The sequence below is a fragment of the Paroedura picta genome, chromosome 6, assembly GCF_049243985.1.
Source record: "Paroedura picta isolate Pp20150507F chromosome 6, Ppicta_v3.0, whole genome shotgun sequence".
NCBI classification, from domain to species: Eukaryota; Metazoa; Chordata; class Lepidosauria; order Squamata; family Gekkonidae; genus Paroedura; species Paroedura picta.
Window position 1 is genome coordinate 76009360 of NC_135374.1, and position 17559 is coordinate 76026918.

The 17559-nt window shown below is 40.0% G+C and overlaps 1 protein-coding gene across 7 annotated transcripts in view; it reads right to left on the reverse strand.

The window, feature by feature from the left end:
- Positions 1 to 439: 439 nt before the first annotated feature.
- NHS (NHS actin remodeling regulator) overlaps positions 440 to 17559 on the reverse strand; it is a 276792-nt gene continuing 259672 nt past the window's right edge. For all 7 annotated transcript variants that reach the window (XM_077343144.1, XM_077343143.1, XM_077343147.1 and 4 more), the window contains 3 exons: positions 14079 to 17057; positions 13540 to 13666; positions 440 to 9243 (listed from right to left, as the gene is read on the reverse strand). In XM_077343144.1, coding sequence (XP_077199259.1) covers positions 8616 to 9243; positions 13540 to 13666; positions 14079 to 17057 — 3734 coding nt within the window. In that variant the 3' untranslated portion in view covers positions 440 to 8615. The remainder of the gene's footprint in view (positions 9244 to 13539; positions 13667 to 14078; positions 17058 to 17559) is intronic.

Below are 17559 nucleotides of genomic sequence, written 5' to 3' on the forward strand. Positions count from 1 at the left end.
TGAACGAAGCTGCCTGCAGGTAAGTCTTCTCTTGGCCTGCCCTCTGCAGTCTCCTTTCCTTGCGGTCTTGCTCCCTTCTTTCAGCCAGGCTTTCCTCTTTATCAGGTTCCAACTTGGGGAAGAGAGGCTACCCAAATGCAGTTCTCTGCCAGATGGTTTTAAACTCTGGTGGACTGGCAGTGGTGCAGGCCCTGTGTGCGGCTCGCCCTGGTGTAGATAACGTTCTGCTGCAGGTCAGTAACAAGACCTGGACAGACCAGTCTGATCCAGTCAGATCTTGAAAGCCAAGCAGGGTGAGCCCTGGCTAGTCGTTGCATAGGAGACCTCTACAGTATAGCAGAGCTGTGAGGCAGAAGCAGGCACTGGCAAGGCACCTCTGAATGCCTCTTGTCTTGAAAACCGTATGAAAACAGCACCAGAAATAAGCAAGAACAAGCGGTTCCATTGCAATCACGTTTATTTGCAGTTTCTATACACACTTCCTAGATAATCAAACTTTTTTCTGACACATTTTAGAGAGGGGGTTCACAATGAAACGCACTGTTTTTACTAAAAATAAATACAAGACTTAAAGTGTTGCACAGCTCTAAAATATACAAAGGCTTGGATTTAATGTAAACTTTGAAAACATTTTACAAAAGAAACCATCTTTGCAACAATTTAAAAAGTTTGTATTTACAAATATTACAAAAATACAAAATGGATGCAAGTCCATAAACCATTGTCTCTTCTGCCAGCATGAACTGGTGCTAGTACCAAAATAGTTACACTGTAACCTTCTTAATTGGTTTTTAAACTTTTAAGTCATAACCTACAGTATTTCTCTAAATCTGCCACAATTGCAGCAAATGCAGTCTATCAGTGACCTTTGGCAAATGCAAACATATGCTTTATTTGCTACAGCTAATCCATAATCTTTATGTTGCCATAATATTTAAAAAAAGATTAAAAGAAAACAACACAAAACAGCTGCATAATTTCAAAAATTATTCTTGTAACAGTGCAAACAACAGAATTTGCAAGTTGGCATTATGGTTCACAAGTTACTCAACATATGCTTTATATACCCTGTTTTATGATGTGGTATATCAATTTTTGTTTAGAGGACTCTGAAGGCATATAATTACAACACATTTCCTTCAGTTAATTTTCATCCCCATACTTTTATCACCTTGATCCAGATCTCTGTGTGTGGCTCTGTTCATGCACAGTGCCTGTGTATACATGTCATTAGTTTTTTTTTCCCCCTGTGGCAGAATTGCACCATGTGTACAAAAGGGGTGTCTCTTTCTAAGTTTGAGTTCCATATGCCTATACCAACTTGCTTGATTAGGGTGTTGTAAAATGTAGTTTTTAAAAAGAAAATTTATAATTCAACTTGATTTGGGCTTTAATTTGATAAATAGAAAATACACACACTTTGTCATAGATTTTGAGTAAATAAAATAAGTATTTCTGATAGTTCTGTGAGTATTCCATAAGAAGGTATTTCGTTGCCTTCTAGTTCAAGTTGAATGCATTTATATATATATATATTATATTATATATTTATATAGATCTCTATAGTATTAATATGAAACCATTAAATGTTTTGGAGTGTAATCCACAATAAAATAATTTGCTTTGAAGGACTGTGGATGACACCCACAGAACTAACATCTTAGGAAAACTAATTCAGCTGTTTTCTATTACAGTTGTAGCATAAAGCACTGATAGCACTTTTAACAAATGAATTTGGCACCCTGATCCTAAACATCTGCTTGCTAAAGCTACCAATCTGATCACACATTTGGAGGTATAGACACAAACAGTTGTAGAATCAGGCTATAAGAGTGCTACTGGCAATAAGATTTTTTTTAATTCTTTCTTTATACAAAATATTATATACTATATATGGATCTTGTTAATTCACCACTGCATCCCATTTCACTTACTTCTAGACCACTTTTTAGAGCTTGCCTATAAGCTACAATTGATAAGGCTTGCTTCCAGACATTAAACCTCTTCTTTAAACATCTCTGCCCCAGCTTGGAGGGCTTTATCAGGCTTTTATTGCTTGCTGGCACACCGTTCCTAAACATTGTTCCAACATAGCTGCCTTTTCCCATCTGCAAAACACTTCTACAACATGCTGGAATATTGTTATAGCTGGTGTTGATGTATTAGCTTGGTTGTGCAGATGACCCCTTCTAATTAATATTTGCCAAGCATGGCAAATCTCAGAACTGGGCAAGTAATCTCCTGTCCTCATTGCTCTTTATCACACACACTGACCATCTATTTCTTGCTATACTGGAGAACAGTAAATATGCTTAAAAATTCTTATCTTCTTTTCATGAACCTACTGATTGGAACTGAGATTAATGCCATTAATTGAAATAATTTATCTTAAGACAACTAATGAGCAAAATAAACTGCCCCCTACTTTCTATTCCACTTACATTCCTATTATAACTTACTTTTCTTTGAAGCCAACTTGTTATTTACTACCGGCTTTAATCATTCAGTCATTTGTGCTCAACATATACTCCACACCAAGTTCCTTCTCAAAACTCTTCTTTGCATTGAACTTTCCTGCATTCATAAACATATTCCACAATTACTATCAATGAACTGTATTCTACAAACCCAGGCTTAAACATTCACCTGGTTTGTTGTGTCAATAATTAATGTCTCTGGGGAGAAGATTCTGCTTTTAAAAATAATTTTATTTTGTGCATATGAAGATGATTTTTAAACCCCCTAATTCTGGTTTGATCTATCAACTTCTTTTGTCTTCAGTTTTCTCCATTCAAGTAACTTCAAGTAATCCAGCTTTTGTTTCCCTGCCTTTATTTATTTCATATATTTTCTCATTCCTTTTCTACCCCACCCCTATATATCCCATCCTGTCAAACTCAGGACAGAATGAAACCAAACTGTAAGTGGCTTATGTAATGTACTGGAGAGTTTTCCCATCCCAAGCTGAATAAGCTATATGAAGAATGCATACACATACTTATTTTTCAACTATTCGATTTCACAGTGTCATTGCTGTAAATATTTAGGTAGCATGAATGTTGTTAGCACAAAGCTTCACTGAAAGGTTATGACACAATTTTATTGATAAATCAACAGCATCTGTTGCATGCTTAATAGTTATTTTATGAACATGAAACTAATTCAGTTTCAAGACTTTAATTACCAGGTTATGACTAGGTCTCCCATCACTCTAATGATATGAAAATAAATACAGTTTCTTCATATAACAATCATCATCCAAATTAAATGCTAAATATCACACTAAAGCATGACAGCTTGAGGTTTTGCAGTAGATTTTATTAGCAATTTGCTTTTGATCCCAAACAACTATGAATAACAGTTATAGTGGCAGCACAGACTTAAATATGGTCAACTGACAGGCTCCACCAAGCGACCCTGGGAATTGTAGTTGAATGAATTTTCAAGTGCTCAAAGAGATGACTATAATAGATTATATTTTAGCATGAAAGTCCTGTTTATTGAGGTGACATCTACTTATGTTTCTTGTGATGTACTGACACAACTTCACATTTAAAATTATTATTAAAAATGATACTGAGATTATTTCCCTGCATGTATATGGAAAGAGAACAGTACTGAACTTACCTGTAACTGTTGTTCATCGAGGTGTCTTCTGAGCAGGCACACATTGGAATTGTGTTTGCATAGGCGAGCCATTCTGGTATCTTACAACTATTCTGATATCTAACAGTCCAAGGAGAGCCCCTCCATGTACTGCATAGGGAAGCGCTCCCCTCTTTCCTTTAGTATTTCTGAGCTGTCATGAGTGTCATGAATGTAACCACATCCTATGAACTCAGTGAGGTAGGAGGAAGGGAATGTGTGGCTGCACAGAAGACACCTTAATGAACAGTTACAGGCAAGTGCAACAATATTTTCATCTTCAGCCTTCTGTGAAGTCCCACAATGGGAGACTACAGAGCTCCTTACCTTGGAGGTGGGGTACATTTCAATTGAACAAAGACTGCAGCATGGCTCTGTCAACTGCTGAATCTCCCCTCACATCTACATCCACAGAATAGTGCTTGACGATGGTGTCTGATTGTCACTGCCCTGCAAATGTCTTACGAGGAAGTTCTTCTCTGGAATGCCACTGACACAGTCTGTGCCCATGCAGAATGCAATCCAAGTTCCAGAGGACATGGTAGACTGGCCTGTTCGTACCCCAACCAAATAGCCAAGAATAGTCTGTGCTGAGGCTGACCTCCACTTTGAGCTACCGGAGTAGGACACAAAAAGGTGATGAGGCTGGCAAAACCCATTTGTTCTATCTAAATAAAACAATAAATATCTCTTTACATCTAAGGAATTGAAAGTTTTTTCAGTCTTTGAGATATGGGATGGAAAAAATACCAGGTGGATACTGTCCTGAGCAAGGTGAAAACAATGGTCTACTTTAGGATTAAAAAATGTAACCTAGGCCTCAGGACTACACGGCTAGCCTGGAACTTAATAAACAGGTGGTCATCCCTAGAAGCTGCCAGTTCTCCCATTCCTCTGGTTGATGTGACAGCCACCAAAAATGCAAACTTGAAATACAAGAGATGTAAGCTACAAGATCCCAGAGGCTAAAATGGGGCTAACATGAGTTGGGAGAGAACCACTGACAGGGACCACTGTGACACTATTAGTGATTATGGAGGGGAAAAAATTAATCATCCACTTGAAAAACCTCTTGGATGCTGGGCGAAAACAATGTCTTATTCTTGCTATGATAGTTAGATATAGCAGCTAAATGCACCTTAAGAGAAGAAACTGCTAGACTAGATTCTTTAAGAGATAGCAAATATTCAAATACCAAGGCAAGAGGGCAGTTTTCTGTGTGGACACACCAGTTAAAAAAAAACAGACCCACTTATTGGTATGACTTCCTAGTTGAGGGTCTATAGGCATTAAGCAAGACATTGGCAACATGTTCTGAGAACACAGATTGGCAGCCAAATTGTTCAGCAGCCAAGCTATCAACTTGAGCTTCCTCACCTCATAAGGAACCATAGGATCTCTGTGAAGCAAGTCTGTGGCTAAGGGAAGAACAATAGAAGGACCTGAAACCAGACTGGTCTGGGTAGAAATGGAGTGTTGAGAATGTACCACATGTGCTCCTCCTGGATTTTGGTCTACATCATCTGAATGAACAGGAATGGTGGAAAGGCATAATGTGGAGGCTTTTGCATTAGCACGGTGGTAAAAAAGTCCACTTCTAGAAAAACTCCATTGTTCGAAAATTGGGAGGATATATTTCTCCCCCAGAGACCACTCATGATCTGATTTCCAATCCTGATAAGGATATCCATCCTTGTATTGATAGTACTTGCTACATGTACTACAGTGTAATCAGGGGATGGATCTGATGGTAAGTCCAAGCCAAACCAATTGGAGAGTCAAACCTCAAAACCTGCTCTTATTCCGAATGTCCCATAAGGAGGTGAGGATACCAAACTGCTGAACATCACGGTTCAATGTTTCTCAGAGGTTTCTCAGTTCTGGAGATGTTTTTTCTCAACTGCCACTTCATGGCAGACTTGTGAGATAGTTGGTTCTAAATGGCGATTTCGAAGGCAAGGACTGACTGTACACTGCTGGGGCAGATATTTTCACTGCAAGGCCATAAGAGGAAGAGAGTGCTTTCTCACACAAACTAGCCTTCAGATGTGCTGCTTGGTCTGAATGGGCTTTCAGGATAAATTGCTGGGCTTGCATGCATGTGGCTCTATTATAGGTCTCACCGAAGCAGAAAAAGCAAAGGAGGTACTCATTAAAGCAGGCCATTTGTGTACTGCACTGGGTACATTAAAAAAAAATCTGCAACACTTCCCAGCAGGGAAAAGCTAAAAGTTGAAGAAAAAAAACTCATGACACTTTGTAGTTTCAAAGAACATGTCCTCACAATATGGCAGTGAAGAAAGGACTGAGAGAAGCATGTGACCATTAGGTGGGAAAATGGCCTTTAATGAGCTCTGCAGCGGGGGGGGGGGGCTTCCCTTGGACTGTTATAAAGCTGGCCTGTGCAAGTGCAGTCCCAATGTGTCCCTGCATAGAAGATGAATACTAGTTGCATTATCTATTTAATCATCTTGCATTTGTTTATACTTGCTACCTGGAGTCGAAAGCAGCATATGTAGCCTTATACAATTTCATCTTCACAGCCAACCAGTTAGGTGACACTGCAAAATATGCCGCATGCAACCCACTCTGTTAAAGTAGATGTGATTTTTGGTAGGGTGTTAGAATTGTATGATTATTGCAGTTAAGAGGTTACACTCTTATTTTTGTGAAGATTTTTTTTTACATTCAAGCAAATCCCTTTTGACATAAGTAAAATTATCTTTGTTCAGGCACAGCAGCAGCTCCTTGGATACAATGTGAACAGTGTTTACATGACATATTAATTGGTTTTATTGAATTGCAAAATGTATATCTACTGGCTAATTAAAAATAACCTTTTAACATTGTAATAGTCAAAGTTAGAGTTTGGAACTGCTCTGTGTAACACCATCACTGTGTTGTTGATTTTTTAGCTCTTGGGGTCTGAAGATGGAAGGGTTCAAGTAGAGCTATGCAGTGGAAACCACCCATGTACCATAAAGTAGATGCAAAAAAGATTTTGCTGTGGTCTGTTTTCAGTTTCACCAACTTCCGGCTATTCCAACATTTTCTTCAAACAGATTTGAAGAAATACTTGAGTGTACTGAAAATTATAGCATGGTAATTTATTTTTTTCTTCTAGATTTGTCCATTGTTTCTTCTGGTTCTTTAGATCAATTGTACACATCGTCCCACTGCCCCCTATAAAATTATCAATGTTTTTCATACCATTCTTGACTTTTCATATAATGATCTGTTAGTTTTCCCCATCTCAGAGATCGTAAAGCCACTTGATAGGAAACACATCTATTTTGTTTCTACTTTGCAGGCTGCTGCTTATCTTATTTTTATGCATACAAACTTGACCATATTTCTTCCTCAACTGAATTGCACTGGCTTACCTTTGTCTACCTCTTGTATCTTGAAATATTCATCTCATTGTTTTGTGTTCTGCTGATTCTCTTGAAAGTTAATCTTATCATATTCTTCAGCTTTGCACCTGGTTGCTCTTCACAGAATATTCTGACAGAAGATATTTGATTAATTAATTTTGAGTTTGAGTAAACTGCTGTAGTCTGGATTTCATTCTCTTTCCCTTTTCGTTTTTAATTAAACATAAGCAACAGAGTAAAAAATAGACTTTTAGACTTTGGGTGGCGGATCGGTACTTCAACAAGTTTTGTGGAGTGCCTAATACATGTCCAATACTAATGATAAATGTTGTTTATCCAAACCTTTTTTTCAGTAGCAAAATCAGAGAACACAACTCAGTACTGAATACAGGATTTGGCTCTTGGATTTGTTCAGGAAAAAGTCACAGCTCCCAACATAACTTCTTGATTCTTTTACCATTTTGCACTCAGGAGTTTTCTTTCTAGGTCAGAACCCTCACATAAGATAATGAAAAAAGAGAATGTAGGAAAATCCAGAAAAGAGTCAAGGGGAAGTGAATATGCATTGCCATCAGCTTTCACTTAACTACAATTCACAGAACAAAGGGGGAATCCATAACCTGGGTTATAAAGTGGGTTGTATCCAACCAGGTTTTGACTGCTGAAGAAAGATAGTTATGGTCCCTGTTGACCACTAAAAATCTATGCTTGGGATCATGAAACCTTAATGAACGAACTGATGGGAACTGTAATAAGGAAGGGGAATTGTGAGACAGAACAAAAAAAGATGGCTGGATCTGCTCATTGCTTGTATTTGTAGGGCCTGAGAGCATTGTGACACAAACTGAATTTTGAAATTGGTTTGTCTGGAAAAGCATTTTTGACAGTAAATTAGATACTATAAATTTAAAGGGAGACTGCTGAATCTTGAGTGTTGTTAGTACTGTATTTCCTCTCATTCAAGTGTTAAAATTCACATTTGAGGCTTTAATTGTTTAACTCTATGTGGGAGTTGTAGATATGTAAATTATGTTTGATATATGAAAATTGTATTCACAGAATACAGTCATAACCTTTATCGTTTATGTGTTTTATCAAGGTTGTCATTTGCTACCAATTTTTTTCTTTGATCATTCTATTTACAAGTGTTTATCAAAAATATGGATATATACATCTGTTTTGTTCATGTCTTCTAAATTTTTGTTTCAGTTCACTTTAAAGTAAAAAAATACCAATACTTCAAGCAAGTTCATGTTTTTCTCTCAGGAAGCACAACAGCAAGTGTAATGTTCTTGTTCCTAAACGGGCAGCTTTGGAAGGGTAGGGATAATGTAAATCTACACCGATGACAGGAAATGTGACAACAGTGAAAGGGAGATTTAACTGTTCAGCATATGATTCTACTTCTAGAAAATGTGCTGTAATAAATAGCTAGTCTCTTCTCCCAGCATCCTTATTAAGCATTTTCAAGCATCAATATTGCCCTGCGTGGTATTTGACTGCTACAGAATTGGCCTGCCCTCATATGCACATGAACCAAGCAATTGCAGAGTTCTTCCATTAACAATCATAAGTGTTCTCTGGCACGTATAAAGCCTATGTTGAACTCTGTGAGGATCGATCATCGTGTGGGCTTCCATCTGAATTTTCAGTCTCTCCTTCCGAAATAGCTTGCATTGGGGTGTTGTACAGTCTGCAGCGGACACTGTACCGACTGCTGCTGGCTGCCGGGGGAGCCCGTGACCGTCCTACGCGTGAAGATGCTGATGTAGGAAAACTTTTGGAAGAAAACCCTTCTGCGTTTATTCTTGGAGGGCAGGGAGAGAGAGGAGCTAATGCCTCAGCACCTGATGAGACTTGGGAAGACTCATCAGCAGTTAGAAGAGTATCTGCAATTGTTTCTCCAGGAGACTTGGGGGAAATAGGACTCTTCAGTATCTCAGTGGCTGACATCCTGTAGCTAGAATCTGATCTACTTCCCTTTTTCAGGAGCAGCAGCTTGAATTCCTCATTAGAGGTGTTGGACTTCTTGGCATTCCTGTAAATAAGGCCAGGAGACCTCTGGCTGCAGGCTGTGTTTGCCACAGCAGCAGCTGGTAGAGTATTACATGCAGTTGGTGTACTGCTGGCAGGAGACAAGCTGCTAGTACTAGATGAAGCTCTTAATCTGTTTTTCGAGGACAGGTCTCCAGAATCCTTTCTTCCAAGCACTTTCCTTTTTGACCTGTTATGAAACAAAGACTAGAATAGTCACAACACCAAAGAGTAAAGTTTAGATAGAATAAAATCTAGCCTTATTTGTGTGAATTAATCATTGGTCATTCCAGTATGGCCGGCTTGGGATGGTTTAAAGCAACAATTAGTTCATAAAACAATAAAACAACAATTAGTTCATAAGACAATAAAATAATATTTCGTTAATATAACATTAAAACCTATTAATAAAAATCAACTGAAGGCATACATTATTCTTGGGTGTTGTTGAGGTGGTTCTAGTTTATTCTGGATCTAATTTCTGGATGCTGGTTTCCAGAGGGTGGGAGGTCCTTGTGGAGTGGAGCCCAATGATGTTCTGGATCTGGGTGTTAGTATTGCAGAAATTCATTTGCGCTAATCAAATGCCTGGTGGAAGAGCTCCATTTTGGGTCAACTGGGTCAACTCAGCTCATTCCTCCAGGTCAGGGCCAGGACTGAAAAGGCCGTGGCCCTAGTTGAGGCCAGATATACCTTACTTGGACCAGGGATCACCTGACTGTTGGATCTGGTGGAGTGCAATGCTCATTGGGGAGTGCAGTCAGTTAAGTGGTCCCTCAAGTACCCTGGCCTTAAAGGTTAATACCAGCACCTTAAACTGGATCCGGAATTCAACTGTGCAGTTGCCTCAGTGCCAGCTGAATATGAGGCCTCCATGGTGTTCTTGTGAGTAGTCTGGCTGCTACATTCTGGACCAGTTGTAATTTCTGGATCGAAGCCAAATGTAGACCCACACAGAGCGAGTTACAGGCATCTAGTCTTGAGGTGACCATTGCATGGTTAACTGTGGCCAAATGTTCTGGGTTCAGGTAGGGCATTGGTAGCTTTGGCTAGCAAAGATGGAAAAATGTCAGCTGACCTACCTTCATGACCTGAGCTTTATTTTTTCAGTTCAATAATCAGTCCCATAACACTAAATGGACTTCTGTATTAAACTGGAATACATATTTATGGACTTCTGTATTAAACTGGAATACATATTTTACAGGAGCTAGCATAGATTACAGTAAATTTAACTTTGATTTTACCACTCCATCTTTCACTTTTAAAAGTGTTCTTAGGTTACAGAGAATAGTTTGAAAGGTTTGGAATACCAAACCATCGAGAAGCTGACTTAGATTGATCAGGCTTCTATACACTTCACACTTGCAGGTGATCATATGTGCTTGTCCCCTCCAACAGTTTACAGATTAACATAGGAATACTGATGTGGGTAACTGGGGTCTGGCACATCAGTGAGAAAGAGAGAGCATAAAAAACAGAAATGCACTTGTTAAATACTCAGTAAGGTTGATGAAAAATCTGACATTTTATATAGAAACAGTTATGGGATAACTGCACCATTTTAAGTGATTGTTAAGAACCCTGGCTACTCGATAATACCATTTTATATCCCAGACTAGTGGTGAAGCCCATTTTAAAAACAGGTGCAGAGCAGTGCAGGCCAACTGGGCGGGCATCTCCTCCTCACTGGAAATGCTAGGAAGCAGCATGGAGTAGGACAGGGGCTGAATGATCCTCCCAGTGAGGGCAAATCAGAGGCCTCCTTGGTGCTTCTTGAAACCGTACTAGCCTCAGGAGGGAGGGCCTTCTCCCCAAGGGCCAATCAGAGGGCTAGCATGTTGTCAGAAGTACAATTCACATTTTATATGGTGCTGTAATGTGCTAGCGCATGGTTTGGTAGGAGTTTAGTGCCTCACTTGGAAGCTTGCAACTCTCTGTGAACAGCAGTTCTGACCCAACACAAGTTCATGCACATCTAGTAAATGTGGAATTTCAGAACATGAATCTATATCTATCTGACAATCTTACCTCCTCTTCAATGTTTTCTTGACCTGAAATAGGCCAGGGAGTGCTATGTGGCTGGATGGGTGACTGCAGAGGCATTATACCTTTTGAGGCCCTACTTCCAAACCTCAAGGAATATTTCCAGACTAGAAATAGCCCCCTATGTCACAATGGCTACATTTTTCTAATAAGTTAGAGTGGCAGAGACAATAGTGAAGCATATTTTTGACTGCAGTTTTCTAGCATCTCCTCTGCCCCATCCCCTGAAAGCAGCTATAAATTATAATCACCTCAAACATGGATATGTTTCATAAACTGGCAAGAACAGATTACATTTATTTATTCAACTTATTGCTCGTCACTCTCATAATAGGCTCATGGCGGGTTATAACAGTCTGTTAAAAAAACCCTTAAAACCCCATTGAAACCCATCTGGACATACATCAATTCAGACTCCTAAAAACAGACTCCTAAAACAGTTAAAAACCATGGGCGTCACTAACCCACTAGCCCCTCAGCAATCTAATTTATGAATGGGAGGAGGGAGCACAGTTCACATGGCGGGTGCTATGCTCTTAACGATAGGGGGCCCATCAGATCTTCCTCACCGTGCCGGTCTCAACCATAAACCTGGCAGAAGAGCTCTGTTTTGCAGGTCCTGCGGAATGCTGAAAGCTCCCGCAGGGCCCGCAGCTCCTCTGGGAGCTCATTCCACCAGGGAGGGGCCAAGACTGAAAAGGCCCTGGCCCTGGTTGAGGCCAGGTGCACCTCCCTGGGGCTGGGAATGATCAATAAATTATTACCCGCAGAGCATATAGCCATGCAGAGGGGGGCATAGGGTGAAAGGCGGTCCCTTAGATATACATTGGACACTTCAAAATTATTTGAGTGCATACATTTGGAAAAACTATTTCTGTATACATCGCTATTCTGCAAACCATTATAGTATAATAGATGAAGACATTAAAGCAAACTATTGTATATTAAAACATATCTTTTTGTGGCATTCAGATGTACAGTATAGAATATATATATTTGAGGAAACTAGAAATTAACTAATAATTAAAGAAATCATCCAGAAGATACCAAATAACTTTTAAATGACTAAAATCTTAGCAGGAATGCTTGCACTGGATTATGTTTAGTTAGAATCCAAGCTAGATAGTGCAGACTCATAAATATTTTCCCTCTGTCTATTCTCCAGAACAGGTCCTGCTTTCCCCCTGGATTCTAAGAACAGGTCCTCGTGCTTGTGGTCTGGCCTACTCTGAGATGGTGCAGCCCTTCAGGCCCTCTTCTGGAAATAACCCTTGGCCAATGGGAAGACTCACAAAACATGTGGGGGAAGGAAGGGCACACAAGCAGCTGGGGAGGTGGACGGGTAGGGAAGGAAGTTAGGAGTGGGAGTCCAGGTGGTGATCCAAGCAGGAGTGGGGGCTAATATATTGTCTGACCAGGGCCCCCTAAAAATCTGGACTGGTTCTGCTTGTGGTTCACAATTCAAATAGGAAAAGTCTACCCTATTCTATTTTATAGGTATACTGAAAGCTTAGGAAATCCTGCAGTTTTGACTCAAAATACAAACTCAGAAAAACGCCCCAAATACAAACACTGAGGGGGAAAAAACACTGGAAATTGCCCAAAGCTTTCCTTGCTACAATTTGCTAGGCCGCTTCTGGGAAGCACAGAGAGGAATGAGGATGACTCTAGTACCTTCTCAGCAGAAATATTACCATATCCAGCTTTCCAGATTGTCAACAGGCCTGGAGAAGGTTTAATGTGCAAAAAGGAGCAGCTGAAATTTTCTAGGGCATTAGAGGTAAATAACATCACTTGGTAAACAGGAGCGTATTAAGCCTCTGCTAAAGAGAGAGGACATTCCCCTCCTGGCAGTTAGCAGGCCTAGTTCTGCATGGTCCTATCATAGTTAGCACAGGGCAGGGTACTTTTCTCCAGGCCTCAATGACTGATTCAGACAGCTAATTAAGCAACCTTAGGCTTATGCCGTAATGATGGTTACAGCAGTGTATCCTCCACCACAATAATGATTTCTGGTTAGCAACAGGCTGTACTTTGTGGAACAGGAGTGTTATACTAGCTATCCAAAAAGCTTGAAAACTCAGTAAACCAATATCTGTTTTTTCCCCAACAGTTACTTTTTCCAGTTAACATTCTTCTCCTAACCTCTTTACCTCAACACCCTTCTCAGCAATAGAATCCAAGAGAGCATGAATGAAAGCTGGAAAAAAGTAAACTGGGTACGCTTTGAGGCCAATTTATACTTTCTCAGACTTATTACATGCAAGCTTTCATGCCATAAAGTTTTTTTTTTTTTTTTTGGTCCAGAAAATACATTAAAACAAAACAAACAAAAAAACAAGTATCTTTGTAGCTGCTATTCTAAATTTTGTATTTTAATTACTTTAGGTCTGCTAATAGGAAAGCAGAGAACATGTCCAGTAACCAAACAGTAGCTCACCGGTGAATGACTGCAAATAAATCCTCTGTCGTTCGAGGCCTATTTGGAGACACAAAAACATCTTCTGTTTCTGCCTGAGAGTCTTCACTTAAGGGTGAAATTATGGAATCATCACTCAGAGAAAATTCTTCAAAACAAAAGAAAAGCACTACTGAGTTAAACGATTTCCTGCATTTTACAATAGAGCTGGTTAATCTTTTCACTTGATTAATAATAGAATTGACTAGAATGACAGGAAGGAGACAAAATCTAAATATTGGATGTTCTGTCAAAACAATGTCTCTGATTATAAAGGGGGGAAAGAGTGTTCGTTCACAACTGAAATGAAGTCAGAAGAAATGCCGATCAATGCTACCAGGCACACAAATTTATGGAAAGCATGGCATAAAATAGATTAGCAGAGCTCCATTGAAGCAAATGGATCTCTGCAGACTTGAGCCACCTACGGATGCCACTCAGTAGAATAAAACAAATCTCCACCACCGCATTTGGCATCAAGCTCCATCCCATAATTAGCAGAGGGATGGGTAAGAGCTTACCTTTGAAATCACCATCATCTGGAGTTTCTTGCATCTCAGCAGCTCTGCTGTCACTGTTATCTGAGGCACTTCTGGTTGGAATACCTGATGCAATATCATTTTCCTGCTCAGAACATTTTTCACTGAGTGAATCTACAGTTAAGATCTCTGATTCATAGCTGATATTCTCAGGCACTTTGTCATCAGGGTAGCTTAGGCCAAACTGCTGCTTTAGCTGATGACTTATGTCTGTCCCCCCATCTGAGGGGCCAGGCTGGGATATGTTTTCATTCACAGGTTCAGATTCCGACTTTTGTTCACAGTGTGCATGCAATTCTTGCTGAAGCTGCACAGGTTCTTCGTGACTTATCTCCTGGTCAAAGCCATGAGAGGTTAATTGTCCTTCAGAATTGCTAAAAAAAACTGCCGAACTTTTTGGAAACCCTTCAGCAGAACTACCACCTGCTTTACTTAAGGGGCTGTCAAGGGGCTCATGAATTGAGTGCATTTGTTCTGTTACATGTTTAGCTACTGGAGCACCCACATGTACTGAGGATAGAGACTCTTTATAGATATTTTTTTCACTGAAAGTCAAACTGTGTTCTGGCTGCAGTTTTTCTGGGTTTATCCACACAGGAGAGGCATCGATATAGGAGACTATGGCATCTTCCATGGAGTACTGGTGTGATATTTGTTTCTTGCTTACATGTGATTTCATTTTACCTGAAGAAACAGCTGACACCATTGAAGTGTTTCCTTGAATGTGCAGAAGGTCTGCATTATCTTTTTGTTTCACTTCTTCAGGCTTATTAACTGACCGAAGATGTACAGACTTTAGAACTGAAGGTGTAATAGCAAGAGCTTGTGGAGAGTTAGAGTTTAGTGCTTCTTCTACTAGGTTCTGTTTGTTATTAAAAGCATGGAGTTGATGTCTGTGAGTATATGGTTTATTCAATACAGTATGAAGAGCACTTAGGTCAAGATGAGTTGGAGGTATAACCGGAAGTTCTAGATCTTTGTGAAGAGATATGTTGCCATCTTTAGGAATAGGCTGTTGCAAGGAGGACTTCCTTTCTGGTACTTTTGGCTTCCGTTTACTCCCCCCTGGTGATAAGGGTCCAGAAAAGAAAGCTGTGGGAAAAGAAGACGTTGGTGTTTCAGACTGACTGGAATAGCCACTTGAAGGAGAAGCTAAACCAGCCAGCTTTTCTGGGGAAGCCAGCTTAAACTCATTCTCAACAGAAGGGAGGGATGGAGTAGTGGCTCTTGATTCAGACTGTGACGTTTGTGATTCAGAACTTTCTGGCGACTTTATGCATTCTATGACTGTAGTACCCGTAGCAGTGCTAGAATTGGATAAAGACCTATAGGGATCATTAGATTTCAAGTCATTTAGAAGCCAGAGATCTGCATAGTGAGATTGTTCAGCACCTTCATCTTTAAATGATGGAATGTCCATGGTGTCAAACTGAGGATCCTTTAATACATTGTCATCCTGATTATCCCAGGCATGTTCCTGATTGCTTGGCAGATTAGTGGTTTCCACTCTTGAAGGTGTATTTGAAAACTCAAGGGGCAGCTTCATTTCCCTGGACGTATGAGGCATGTGTTGCTGCCCACTGCTTATCTTTGGTTCTTTCTTCTCAGGAAGATCTGTGCTGCTGTCAGATTTCCTTAAAGACGAACTACGTTTTGGTGGGGCTGGCTTTGCCTTTGGTTTCTTAAGAGAGATGCTTTGTTTTCCTTGCCTCCTGTGGTTTACATAATCCTGCCAGGCACAGTTAGTGAAACTGGAAGCAACACTTGCATTCTGGCCACTCTCAGAGCCCACAGCTGCATAGTTACAAATATAACTTTTACTTCCCTTGAGACCACAGTCAAAATGCATGGAGGTATAGTAGCCTTCAGTGTCAACAGAAAAATGGGAGCTTGTGTCTGCTTTGTCAGATGGGGTCTTTTCTATAAAACTATCATAAGTGGCCATGCTTGTAAAACTCGGGCATCCCAAACTGTCTGCTTTAGGGTGTTCAGGACTGAAATCAGGCCGGCAAGATGCATCATGATGATGGTGCAAATAATTCCATTCACTGTCACTTGTGTTGCTGTTATTAGGGTCGTCAAGCAAGTCAGCCACAGTGGAAGTGAAGGAACTTGTCCGGTGACCTCTGATCTTATCTATTTGATCACTGTAGTGCTCGGTTATGAAAACACTTGAATCATCATTGGCATTAGGGGCAATGTTCAGAGATAATTCTGAATCACAGTGTGAAGAACCAGTGAGTGGTGGAGAGGCAGCAGGAGGAATAGTTTCTGATGTTTGGGAAGGACATGTTGAGCTGCTTCCACTCCAGTTACCACTGGATGATTGGTGATCATCTTTCTGATCCATGTGACTACTGAGAAGGACACCAGCTGTAGAAATTGAGTGAATGGGGCTTCCAAATGTGTCAGAATTTGATGAAATATCACAACTTCCAGAATCTGCCATTCTTGATAACCTTGATCTCCCTCTCTCATTTGAGTTATGATCTGGACTATGACGATACTGAGAACAAGATAAACCTATAGGATGATGTTCTTTCGGACATTGATTATTGATGTGATCTTTGCTGTTGGTAGATATTCTTTCTTGGTTTGCTAAAAAATGTTCTGCATCATAGGCTGGTATTTTGGCACCAGTGTTATGTTCTTCTTCATTAGCTCTAGCACCTTCACGAGGAAGACTTGTTGACCGGACTCGGTTGCTTACTGATGTTGTAAACATAGTGTCGCCGTTGTCCGTCAGCACCAATATATTGCCAGCTGAATGAGACAGCGAAGCTACTACACTTTGACCTCTCTGTGCTCGGATTCTTCTTCTGGATGGAGCAGCAATTAGGATCTCTTCTGTCTGGCACTCAGAATCCCTAGTGCCTGACCTTCTGTTGATGTTATTAGAAAAGTCTGGATTTGCATGCACAATCACATTCCGTTCTCTTGCTACTGGTGATTCGTCAGAATCTAGGATACATATAAAACTATGTAAGACATCATTTTCACTGGCTGACAAGCTATAATCCTCTCATTGGTCTAAACATTATATGAGAGTAATGTATGAGTATTTTATTAGCTGTAATTATCCTGAAGCAAAAAGTAATCCCCAAGGGTCAAACAAGGTGTTACATGCAGATATGTGTCCCATTATCCTGACAACTCTTTTTAAGTGGGACCAGAGAGATAAGCAAGACATGAAGTGAGGTTCTTCACTCTTTCCCCACCCAATGTTTCCTTTTTTTTTTTTTTTTTTGGTATTCCATATACACTTCCCAAATACCCTTTCCTCCGAAAAGGTCCAAATACAGATTTATATGGGGATAAACAAATCCTTCTTTCATCTGAACTCTGAGCAGTTCCTACTAGTTTTATACTAGCATGGATCATTGTTTCATTAGTTATCTCAGCATAACAGACACTTTGACCACTATAAAAATAAGAATTCAGTTTTGGTTGTGCAATAACATTA